This window comes from Ambystoma mexicanum, chromosome 7q (genome assembly GCF_040938575.1).
Source record: "Ambystoma mexicanum isolate Mex_15411 chromosome 7q, UKY_AmexF1_1, whole genome shotgun sequence".
Taxonomy (NCBI): Eukaryota; Metazoa; Chordata; class Amphibia; order Caudata; family Ambystomatidae; genus Ambystoma; species Ambystoma mexicanum.
In genome coordinates this window covers 765,612,619-765,625,273 of record NC_090941.1, presented here as the reverse complement: position 1 = coordinate 765,625,273, position 12,655 = coordinate 765,612,619, and the positions used below count along the sequence as shown (strand labels likewise).

General features: G+C 42.0%; 1 protein-coding gene across 2 annotated transcripts in view; it reads right to left on the bottom strand.

Moving 5' to 3' along the window:
- GUCY1A2 (guanylate cyclase 1 soluble subunit alpha 2) overlaps positions 1-12,655 on the bottom strand; it is a 1,716,628-nt gene that overhangs the window by 1,337,381 nt on the left and 366,592 nt on the right. For both annotated transcript variants that reach the window (XM_069640697.1, XM_069640699.1), the window contains exon 3: positions 4,822-4,943. In XM_069640697.1, coding sequence (XP_069496798.1) covers positions 4,822-4,943 — 122 coding nt within the window. The remainder of the gene's footprint in view (positions 1-4,821; positions 4,944-12,655) is intronic.

Below are 12,655 nucleotides of genomic sequence, written 5' to 3'. Positions count from 1 at the left end.
GAAGTGATTATTAGCAATATGGGGAGTGAAGAAATGGCACAGGCTAAGATGGTCAGAGATAAATGGTTGATCAGCACCTGTTTAAAGAACATGACAGTAGTACATTTAAACCATGGAACATACGTGGTTAAACAGGTGAAATATAATGTTTTTTATTTACAGGTTCCAAAGGATACAATTGTGTCAATTGGGGGGTTAACATTGTTTCATGTAACAAATGATGTTTGGGAAAGCCAAGTGGAAAATATCGATTTTTTTCAAAGGGATACTTTTCCAATAGATCCGGATGTGGAATATTTATTGAATCACAAAGAAAGACATGTTATAAAAATGAATTTGAGAAAAAACAATATTACAATTAGTAATCTGGGGATAATAGAAGTGGAAAGATTTAATTGGGGAACCTGGGGGGAACGCTCAATAGTGGGTTTGGCTGTCCTGGTGTTAATCATGGGTGGATGGTTGATTGTGCTATCAGTAAAAATGAAAATGTTACTGATTTTACTAGCTACGTCAGGAAGAGAAAGATATCCCAATACACATGCATTTTAAAAAAAAAAAAGAACAAGTTGTTTTTAGGAATTGGCTTGGATTGTAACCAAGTTCTAAAAACAAAAGGAGGGTATGTAAGGATATTTGGCGTGTTACAGCACAGAGTACAGCACTACTGCACAGGTAGCAATTTTTTTATGCAGCACCACCACATGGGTGCGGTGCATTGCTATATGTGTTACCAGATTAACATGACATATAAGTAAAGCCAGGCTATTCAGTCAAAAACTATTTTAACATATAAGATGCAAATCTATTTTACAGTTAAAAGCACACGTGCACATTCAAAAATGCACACTATTTTTCACCTGAAATGCCTATGGTGCAAGAGACACATTTGAAAATTAATAACTAACATTATTAATAACTAACCTGACTAATAAAACTGCATTTAACATACCCACTAATAAAAATGTGTCTCCACTGCAGAAATAGGCCTACTCTGAAAGTGAACTTTTAAACGCACATTCATTTTTTTTCTTTTTCTCTGCTGCTCTGTCCACATAACTCAGGAAGCCAAGGGCTCGAAGGTACAGGAAATCAGTTGGTTACAAATGGTTACTGTAAAAAGGAGCCATTGTGTAGAGAGGGAGGATGTGGCATGATTAATTTCTGATTGGAGCAGCGTCATAGCAAGTATCATGCTAGAGGCAGTGATTAGAGTTCTTGCTGGGGGGAGTTTGAAGAGAGGGGGAGGACAGTCGGGATTTGGAGAGCTGGGAGAAGGACCTGTTTTCCTGGTTGGAGCATTTCTGCTGAAAAAGCTGAGAGTTCCGGGCAATGACCCCAGTTTGAGAACGAAAGACGCTTGTTTTCACCGGGGTTACTCTTCAAGGGAGCCACATTCAGAAAGAGAACAGCTGAAGAAAACTCAGGCTGAACAGATAAGGTAATTACAGAAGTGTGGGTGCTAAGTGTGTACGAGAATATTCAGTCAGTGTAGGAAAGGAGATTCCTGTGCTTTAATCACATGTTAATGTTGCAAATTGAGTTCTTGTCCCCGCCACTCTATTCTCAGTGTATCACAGATAATGCTGTTACTGTGCTATTTCATTTATTTCTGTAAAGAGTGAGATCGTGTTTAAATGCAACTTTTATAATACAGAAAAATATTTGAAAGCAGACGGGTGGTGTGTTTTATATTTACCAATACAGTGCTGATGATGTGGGGAGATTTTTAAACAGTGCAATTGTCATTTTAAGACAGATGTGTGCATGATCATATTCAGTATGGACAGTTGTGAGTGACTATTTGTAGCATAGCTCGTTGGAGGTACATGAGCCAACGGGAAGAGAGACTCTCTGGACATAGTTCCCTACCGTATATAAGGTAGTGGAAATTACCACAAAATTACCACATATAGCTCTCTGTCGTAAATAAGTCAGTGAGATCGCCCATGGTGGCACACTAACATTAACACTGAAAATGTGGTATTCCTGAAATGTAGGCCTGAGGTTTCTCTAGTAATCACAAGAACAATCTAAACAAAAACAAGGGATTCTGGATGTTGGGACCACAAATAGAACAAAGGAATTATGCTCGCCACTATAACCACGCAAATCAACCACGTTTACCACCTAAATATGTCTGAGCTCTGAAATAACGCACTGTATTATTGTTATGTGTGATCCAATATGAATATAGAGAGTGATTATTGCTAAAGGTATTCTGGCGGTAAGAAAATACTGCAAAGCCCCAAATATCCACAAAATACCCTACACTGCTAATGTTTTTCAAAACAGTCTTCACATCTGGATAGAATTGTAAATGTTAGCATGCGCACACATAGAGGGAATTCATTAGCCTAGCATACGTCACATCTAGATGGAATTGTGAATGTTAGCATGTGCCTCACTTAGTTGGAATCCTCAACCTAGCCTGCGTCACATCTGGATAGAATTGTAAATGTTAGCGTGTGCACACATGGAGGGAATTCACTAGACTACCATGTACCACATCTGGACTGAATTGTGAATGTTAGCATGTGCCTAACTTAGTTGGAATCCTCAACCTCGCCTGCGTCACATCTAGATAGAATTGTAAATGTTAGCATGTGCACACATATGGGGAATTATTTAGCCTAGCATGCACCACATCTGGATGGAGTTGTGAATGTTAGCATTTGCCTCATTTAGTTGGAATACTCAACCTACCCTGCATCGCATCTGGATAGAATTGTAAATGTTAGCATGTGCACACATGGAGGGAATTCACTAGACTAGCATGCACCAGATCTGGACGGAATTGTGAATGTTAGCATGTGCCTCACTTAGTTGGAATCCTCAACCTCGCCTGCGTCACATCTGGATAGAATTGTAAATGTTAGCATGTGCACACATAGAGGGAATTCTTTAGCCTAGCATGCACCACATCTGGATGGAGTTGTGAATGTTAGCATGTGCCTCACTTAGTTGGAATATCCTCAACCTTGCGTGCGTCACATCTGGATAGAATTGTAAATGTTAGCATGTGCACACACAGAGGAAATTCTTTAGCCTAGCATGCGCCACATCTAGATGAAATTGTGAATGTTAGCATGTGCACACATAGAGGGAATTCGATGACTGATATATTACTCTCCTGCCTAGCCTGGACCTAGCGTGCAATCATGAATCAACCAACCCACTAACAACTCCACTCCTCTGCATACACCTCTCAATCTCGAACCAAACACAACCACAAGCCTTAAAGCAGCAAACTGCACTAACTTCACTACACTACAACAAAACAAACCGCACATAGGGCCTCATTACAACTCACCCGGTATGGAAGCAAAAACAACGGTGGCGGTAAACCTGCTGCCACTGTTGTTTCCATGCCGGGTGATCACGACTCCTGCAGGCAGAGGCGTCAATCCCGCCAGGTCTGACCTGGCGGGTTTAACATCGCCCGCCTGCAGGCGGACGAGGAAACATCGGCACCATCCCCATTCCCATGACCCAGGAAGCTAGTAACGGGCCCACTATTTAGGTCCCCATTCAGAGAACCCGGACCCGGTCATTACGAGTTTGGAGGTAGCCATAGTGCTATTAGAACCCGGACCCGGTCATTACGAGTTTGGAGGTAGCCACGGGTCATTCCAACCTTGGAGGACCTGGTAAGTCCCCATTCAAAATACCCTTCCCCATTTCCATTCGAGCCCCCATAGGGCTCAATGGGAATGGGGAGGGAGCTTATAACAAATAGTGGGCCCGTTATTAGCTCTGTGGTCCCCTAGTGGCTCCCCTGGTTTTACCAGCCGGCCTTAGTGGGGACATGCTAAGGGAACTCGGAATGTGGCGGTATGGTGTTAACGGCACCGGCATCCTTAAGGAGGCCCTATGTGTGTCCTTCAATGAAGTCCTGTTAAAAACAAGCATTGGCAACGCCACAGGTATTGGCTTTGGTATAAGTATTGTGCATTTGCCAGGCACTGCAATTAGATGCCCAAGTACTCACACCATGTTGCCTGCCATATGTAGTGAATTCATTTTTTGTTTTTACAGAAACAGGGGAAACATTGATTTAGAAAGACCACTTGGCGACTGCTCCGGGCAGTCTTTGCAAACAATCTAACTGTCAGCCCTTGGGATGGGTTGAGGGAAGAAACCCACCAGAACTGTGCTAGTTGTGCTTTTAAAGGCTGCACACAAAACAGCCTAAATAAATCAGTATTTTTATAAAGGGGAAATATCACATAGAATCCATTTTGCACCTGCTACCATCAGTGGCAAGTTAATACCACTATGGCAGTGTCTGGAAAGTGCATTTGCCATGCCTACACAAAATCCCAAACCATTTGCAGTGCCAATGTTTGATTCGCATTGTGAAGGGTGGATCGCTCAGGGGCAACTCGTTTGACTTGGAAAGCAGACAACGCAGTGCATCATGGATTTGAATCCCTGGCCCATGCATAGAGACCGGTCTCAGGCATGAAGCACGACATGAAAGTTCAATTTATAGACTTGCTAAAGTATGGTGGAGTCATCTTAAATTAGTGGTTTGTCAAGAACCCGTTTGACTTACATAGCTACAGTACACTTGTTTATACTAACATCGAATCTTTGCACCGCATCCTGCACTTTATTGCATCAATAAGACGACCACATAAAATACAGCACAATCTTATTATTGGTAGCAGCAGTAACACAATTACACACATGTGTATGCTTGTCGTAAATCTATGATATAATGCTATATCACCTGGTGCCCTGATGTAGACAACGTGCATGTCTTTTATTCTAAAGTGTAAGGGAACACAGAGATGTATGCACACAAAATGAATTTACCAAGGAGGTTTGCAGTGTAGTGCAGTATTCCTGAGACCTCTTCCGCTTCGTCACTGCCAGAGTGCTCTGCATAGGGACATCTGCTCCAGACATTATGAAAATTCTTCTCTGCTTCTCTGTAACTAAAAGAACACTGTGATTAACAGTCACATACCAGAAACATTGTTCATCCCTGCAGTATCACTCATATTTCGCAGTGCAGTACATATGGCTGGATGTGGGCTGCAGACTGCTCCTGTAGAAGGACAAACTCATAGCGATCTTACATGGTGGGTATTTGAAGTCATTATCTCTTTATCTCTTAACCCTGATGACATAATATTTAACAACCGTGAAATAAAGGAGGCAGACCTGTAAACAAATGCTCCAAACGCACCTTTACGGACCCAACGAGTCACTGAACGATCCAAACTAAGGCCTCAACTGACAATGGTTAAAACGTTCAATACCATTTTGACATCTATCAACCATAATTTTCAGTTGACAAGGGTTGAATATTTATTTATTTTGAGTTATTTACTCATGCCCTAACTACTTTAACAGCTGTGATATTCCATATTCCCTCTACTAACCTGTACTAGATAAGTTAGGAGGCACTATTAGCTACACCCTAAACAGTGTCAAATCTTAGAAAGGCAATATTACCAACATTTCAGAACCACAGTATTTCTGTAATGTAATGTAATGTACGTAATCTGGTTTATCGCCCGTCTGCCACTATTGGTGGCCTTGCAACACTTGGCTCTGTAAGATAAAAGGGGTGTGGGATTCATTAGTGAGACAATGGGAAAGTCAGATGAGAAACCTGTGGTGTTGATAAATGCAGGTGAGAAGTACCATCATTCCAGAGTGCAAACCTGCTTTCTATGGATTTAGCAGAAGACATTTGGGAGTATGTTATCCATAGGGATGATCCCACGATCTGATAAACTGCTACAGCATTTACAAAGAGATCTTAGTTGTGCCTCGGTTAGTTTTGATGTGTTTTATTTTGTTTAGCAATGGTTAGTTTGTATGTTTTAACAGCTAGGCCTATGGTTGCAATCTGTGGAGGGTTTGTGTGTGCAGTGTAAGGTGGTAGGAGATCTTAGAGCAGTGTCTGTTAATCTGGGTAAGGTGGGAGTAGACCTTATAAAGTACCTGTAACCTTGCACTCCTACCCATGGCCATTTGCAGACAGGACCCATTTCTCTAGCACCTAAGGCCACATTTCATCTCTCTCTCTGTCTCAAATAAACATATGATGCCAAATGAAGAACAAAAGAAGCATCTGTGAGTTGGCAGATGAAGGAAAGGGGTGGTTTGGAAACTCAGACATTACCAAAAGCTGATAAAGTTTATGGAAGGCAAGAACTGAAGGTTTAGTAGAAGGGCGACATTACAATTTGTAGACCCTAGACACCAAATTCACCTTCCTAAGTATGTTGGTATCACACAAAAACCATACAATTTCCCTAAAGCTGGGACACCTGCGCCCTGTTTCCCTCCTGCCCTCTGGCCGCCCTCCTTGGGCCCTATACCCTCATGGTGTCATGTCCCAGGAGGATAGCTCAGAGGCAACATGCTCACCTTGGAAGCAAAACAACACGGAGCAACACAGGTTTGATCCCCGGGTCTGCGCTTAGAAACCTCAGGGTATTAAGCACGCTATAAATAACCTAAACTATCATATCATATCATATCATGATACAGTGAGGCCAAAAACCTCAGAGTCATCTTCGCCCCCTTTCTCTCTTTTACACCTCACATTTTGGACCTTGCCAAGAAGGCACACTTTCAGCATCAACTCCTTAGAGGCATTCTTCTATTCCTCACTTTCCCCAGAAGCTCAATGTCTCCAGAGCTCTGGTCCTCTCCCAGATGGACTACTGCAACATAATTTGCCTCATTCTCCCTCCTCCTTTTGCCCCTTCAACTAATCCAAAATAGGGCTGCAAGACTTATCCATTGAATTAAGCCCATGGACCGGATCTCTCCAGACCTAACATCTCTCCACTGGCTCCGGGTTGTCGCAGGGATCAAATTCAAGTCCCTCTGAATAATCCACAAGGCTTTCTGGGGCCTGGAACCCTGCTATCTCCAACTCTCTCTCCCCAAATACCTCCCTGCTCGAGCCCTCCACTCTTCTAGCTCAAATTATCTGATAGTCAAACGTTTCGCCAAGCAGAGAGTGGGGGGACAGGTCTCTCGCCTCGGCTGGCACCTCTCTTTCTGGAACAGCCTCCCTTCCCCCTGTGACTTGACCTGGACCTCCTTAAGTTCTGTAAACTGCTTAAAACTCTTCTTTTCTCTACCTCCTCCCCTCTCGCCTTCCCCTGCTAATAACCCCACTGCCGCTGAGACTGGTGGCCTGGTCCTCATGAGTCTCACAGGTTACCAGGCCCTCTGCCCAGTCGACACCAGCACCCTCAGCACTTCCCTCTTGGCCCTTCCCAGACAGGGATACCCTCACCGCTGCACTTAGCCAGTGGGGCCCCCGTTCCACCCTTGGCACTTCCCCTCCTGGGCCTACTCCATCACTTGCCCTACCTTTTCCTCCCCCCACCTTCCCTTCCCTCTCCTACGCACTTGCACACCCGAATGCCACAAGGCCAAGTAGGACCCTTTTTGTTGATTACTTACCATTTCTTGAACCATTGTTTATTACTCCCCTGTTCCACTACTCTTTTTTGCCTTGTGGCGCCTGGAAACACCACTAGTTGTATAGGCACCTAACAAATGTTCAATAAAATAAAATAAAAATGAGGCTAAAACAAATATATTTCTCTGCAGATTTTGCTTTTCTATGACACACAACTAGCTATTTACATGATACACCATGGTCTTCAACATGGCCGATAGTGCTGCCACAGTAGATTTCAAAAGAGCAGACTAGTTTCAGGCATAGCATTTTAATATAGCAGGTCCGCCCACTTCTAAAACATCAAAATGTACCGGCTATACTTGGGAGTCCTTTACATGTCATACTGGTAGTCATCCTTATGTCATCTATTTGCCCATAGTTCTAGTTACCATACTTAAACTCTTGGGTGATCTCAAAATGAAAAGATGTTACTGGTGAATTCCAAACCCAAAACCTCACAAGCCAGCAATAAACAGCTAAAACTCACTGTTCACCTGGGACACTATGCTCCATGGTCAGGGTCTCATTACATACCACTATGACCGTGTGAGATGGTTCATGCAAAACTAAAAACCCCCTCAGATTTCAATGGGTTTTTCTGCGGTTCGAGCAATGAGGATCTACTTAATTGTGTCCATATAAACACAGTCAACTAGCAGTCAAGAAACTCATTGGTTGGCGCTTGAAGAGACAGGAGTAATAGCACTGATCTCTGGATAGTTGGGGAAGGAAATATGCGTGACATAGTATAGGATTAGTAATAGTGTAGGTTAGAGTAGTACTAAATCAATAAAACAGACTGGGCAGAGTAAGGGAAGAAGTTTAGAATTTTGTGGGGATTAGGGGTCACATGACAAAATAAAGCACTTGAAGGCCAAAGTAGTTTGAACCCCACATGCATTTTGTAGTGGGTGAGAAGCCTAAAGCAGTGTTAGGCAGATATGAATTTTGTAGGCGAGGGAGTACATCAAAGTAATCTTAGGCCCTTGTGAATTTTGTAGGATTAAAACAACGCAGACTTTGGTACACATGATAGGTGAAGGAGTATGCCAAAGCAATTTTAGTCATGGGCTTCAACACAAGTTGGGCAGAGAAGTAAAAATGCAGCAGCAACGCGATTACTGCTGCTTTACCGTTCTGGCCAAGTATGAGTTGGGTGGAAAGTTGGAGATTTACCTCCAGCTCTGAGCTGTGGGTAAATCAGCCGGCTTTCTGCCCATTTTCAGCACAATTACTGCAGCACTATAAGCTCTGCAGTAACTGCGCTGAAAATGCCCCATTGGGTCCAATAAAGATGGGGACTTACTGCCCCATAACAACTCGATTTCTGTCACTAATAGCGCCAGACCAAGTTGCAGTAATGCTATTTGCATTGGGTGGTATCTCAGCGGATATACCACCGGTATACCACCCATTCCAGATAAGGCCATAGATGGATTCTGCAGGCAGCGTACATGAAAGCTGTGAATGTTGTTGTTGGGGAAGTACAACAAAGAAAAATTAGGCATGTGGTATTTTTAGAGCTGAGCATGTTCCCCAAAGCAAGCATATGCATACATGAATTTTGTAGTTTGAGGAGTGCACCTTAGCAGTCTTAGCACATATGCATTTTTCTGGTGAGAGATTGCATCACTGTTTTCTTAGGCTGAAATGTATAATGTAGACAGAGGAGTATACTGTAAAATATTTTTTGATTGAAGGTGGCACTCTCTATTAAATGGCATATGGTCAGAATGATACTTCACCCTGACATATCATGTTAAACAGACAAAACAAGGTAAAGCACAATTTGCCAGTTATTATTTTATAAGGATCATGTTTGTAGGATTTAAAGAAAACAAACACATGTGAAAAGGGTGCTTTTTCAATGTTCTGCAAAGAACATGACAATATAAAAGTATTGTACAAAGTTAGAAATTGTATTATGGGTCACACCATATCTGTAGACATTTTCACCCGTAATTAGACTACTTTTACAAGTAATAATGGTTTAAAATATACATTGCTGTTACATTGTGAGCATATATCTATCATGCTGCATTTTAAGTTGTCAACTATAGGTTAACAAAAATGCCTGTTTTCTCTGGAGATATTTGCTACTCATACTGATCAATGAATAGTGGGCCCACCTGTATTTACCAAAGACATTAAACTATGTTCGTAGACTTGGGAAATAACATTTAAATGTGTGCTTGCGTCGGAAAACAAGTGCAAGGTGTATTTGATTTGTGATTTATGAATACAATTAGAAGTTTAGGTAGCATTTCACCTGCAGTGTGCGATCTATAGTGACCTTGAACATCTCAAATTAAAACGTGGACGGTATGGATATTGATATTTTATTGCTATTGTGCTCGTACACAAGTGTTTCAGAGCACGACAAGGCAAGGGAGGGGAACAGGGGAGAACAAAACAACGATCTTACTAGGCCCAGTGACATTGAGAATGCACAAGTGCACGGGAGAGGGGGAGGGGAAAAGTGCATGGAAGGGGGAGAAATGGAAAGTGTGAAGCAAAGGAGAAACAGAAAAATAATAATAAATACATAAATAAGTCAACAAACAGTGGCAGTGCAGCCAGCAATTGGCAAGTGCTGGGTTTAAGGCAGCAGACAGGGTAGGTCTGATAAGTACAGGCAGAAAAAGGGGGGGGGGGCTTTATGGGTACAGATACAGACCCCAGTGCAAGGGATGGCCCGGAGGCAGTGCGGGAGGGTGGCAGCGTGAGCAGGTACCTGGGCCCAGAGGACAGAGGGTCGCCAAGTACACAGTGCCAAGAGAGAACAGTTCAGCAGGCTAGAGGGGGAGCAAAGGCAGAAGAAAAGAGGAAGGTCTTGAGGTGCTTCCAGAACCGGAGATGGTTCTCCTCAATTTTTTGAGTGGCAGGGAGGCTGTTCCAGAGGTTGGCCCCAGCCGAAGACAGAGATCTACCCCCAGCTTGTTTCTTTGCAAAGCGACTGACCCTGAGGGAGTTAGAGGTAGAGGAGCTAAGAGCTCGAGAGGGGAGGTATTTGTGTAGGGATAGCTGAAGGTATTTTGGATCCAGGCCCCAGAAAGCCTTGTGGACAATGCAGAGGGTTTTGAATTTAATCCTTGCATCCACTGGGAGATAATGGAGGGATTTCAGAGCTGGAGAGATACGATCCCAGGGTTTGAGGCCAAGGACAAGTCTTGCAGTCCTGTTCTGGATTTTTTGCAGAGGGCGGAGAGTAGAGGCAGGTAGATTTAGAAAGAGGCTGTTACACTAGGTCTGGTCTTCTGATTGAACTATGACATAGTCAAGAGAATTATTAACATATTTTCCTAAATGAACGCATTAAAAAGGGGTGTGGTGAGGGTGAACCTGGTTCTTTAAGAAAAATTATCCCTGGTGTCCCAGCATTCGAAAGAAATGTAATTTCAAGGAATCCAACAGGTGTAAAATGGTATTGATCCTTCATCTAAAGACTTGGACACTAAATTGTTGCAACATATATCTCTGATGCCAATACTTGTTTATGGTTTCAGAGAAAACCTAGTAAATAATGTTGTTTCAAACTTTATTCCGAGAATTGCTTCACCTTTTCATATCAAGGGGGAGTTCGAATGAAGACAATTATAATTCCTTACTATAGATTAATGTCTCATGAATATGAAATCAAGCAATGTCAATGTCTCTGTCTACATTGTAAAGTATGTGCACTTATTGTCTAGAATAGTCATTCAGATGTGTTTCATATGTGTAGATATCTGTTCAAATTTAAATTAAATCATTAATGAGATAACATCAGGCATGTCTGTAGACAAGATTGCTGTATTCATTTGAAGTATTGAGGGTGGGGAACTTCCATAGCATTGTAGATCATTCCTGTATTTATTATTTTAAATTAAACAAAATATTCAGATTACAAAAAACCTGTTTCTTGTCCCAGATCGTGTGGTGGGATTGTATCGCTGGGCGAGCAATACATTAGAGGCATTCCTCTGTAAAGTGAGCCACTAAAGAGTAAATACATTCTATAGATAGAAATAATTACAATGCCACAGCAGTGATGAATCTTTTGAGGATTCAAAGATAGGTGTCACTAAGGCATGTCCCCATATTTAATGTTCCCTGATATCAAACCCCTCCCTACAATTCTGATACACAAAGTAGGATGTATTATGAATCAATATTTCATTTTTATGCAAATAAAATCACTTGAAAGGTGGTCTTTAACCTTATGCTGGCAAAGTCACCACAATGAAATATTGATACATGTGTAACTGGTTCATAGAAACAAGAATTGGCCCGCTTGTGTGAATCCCACTAAAGGTAATACACACATTCAGTGACACCATAAATCCACTAATTACATTTCTGTATCTAATCCTAATAGGGAAATCTAATTTCTGTGCAACATAATACAATTTATATTTATTTATACAGTGTTTATCGGTACATTTTCATTTCTCCAAAACACGTATTGGTATGAGAGAAATGTTACACAGAAAAAAAATATTTGTGCAAAACACATTTAAATGAATCCCCACACAGGGGTATGGATGTGGTACTGTGGGTTTCTAGCACATTCAAGGACATACTTTACAAACTATTGTAGTGTGCATTAGGATCTATAGGGACATGTTTAGTGACACTGTGCTATCAGCCTGCAATGTACAACATTCCAAATTCTTCTTTTAAATCCCCACAATAGGTGTATTATATTTCTCCAACCCCAGCAAGATTCTGGGTGGTAGGCAAAATCACATCGAAGCAATTTTCACACTGGCGAAATGACCACCCCAGTCAGGCTCAAACCTTTGAGGAAGGATGACATGACATGAGAAAAGATGTGGTTGATAAACTAAATAGCTGCAGTCACTGGGCAACATTCAATCCATTTGGTAAAGAGGCCTGTGACAGTCAACATATATTTCTTGCTGCGTGCAGAATTAATCATTTTACCAATAAAATCAATCTGAAGAACAGAACATGGTTTTGTAAAGGAGCCCGATGAGTAGGGGAGCTTGGCTGGAACTGAGCACACTCAGGACAGTCTATTAAATAAATATTCAGATTGTGCTCCATGCGTGCCCAATTTACGGCTTCACACAGGATCTATATCTTTTTGAAAATCGTGATGACCAGCTGTCATTGCATCAGGGGCATGATTTAACATTATGCTTCAAAAAAGGTAGGTGACACTCCCTGTTCTTAACCAGATTGGGTTTTTCCAACCAAAGGTTCACC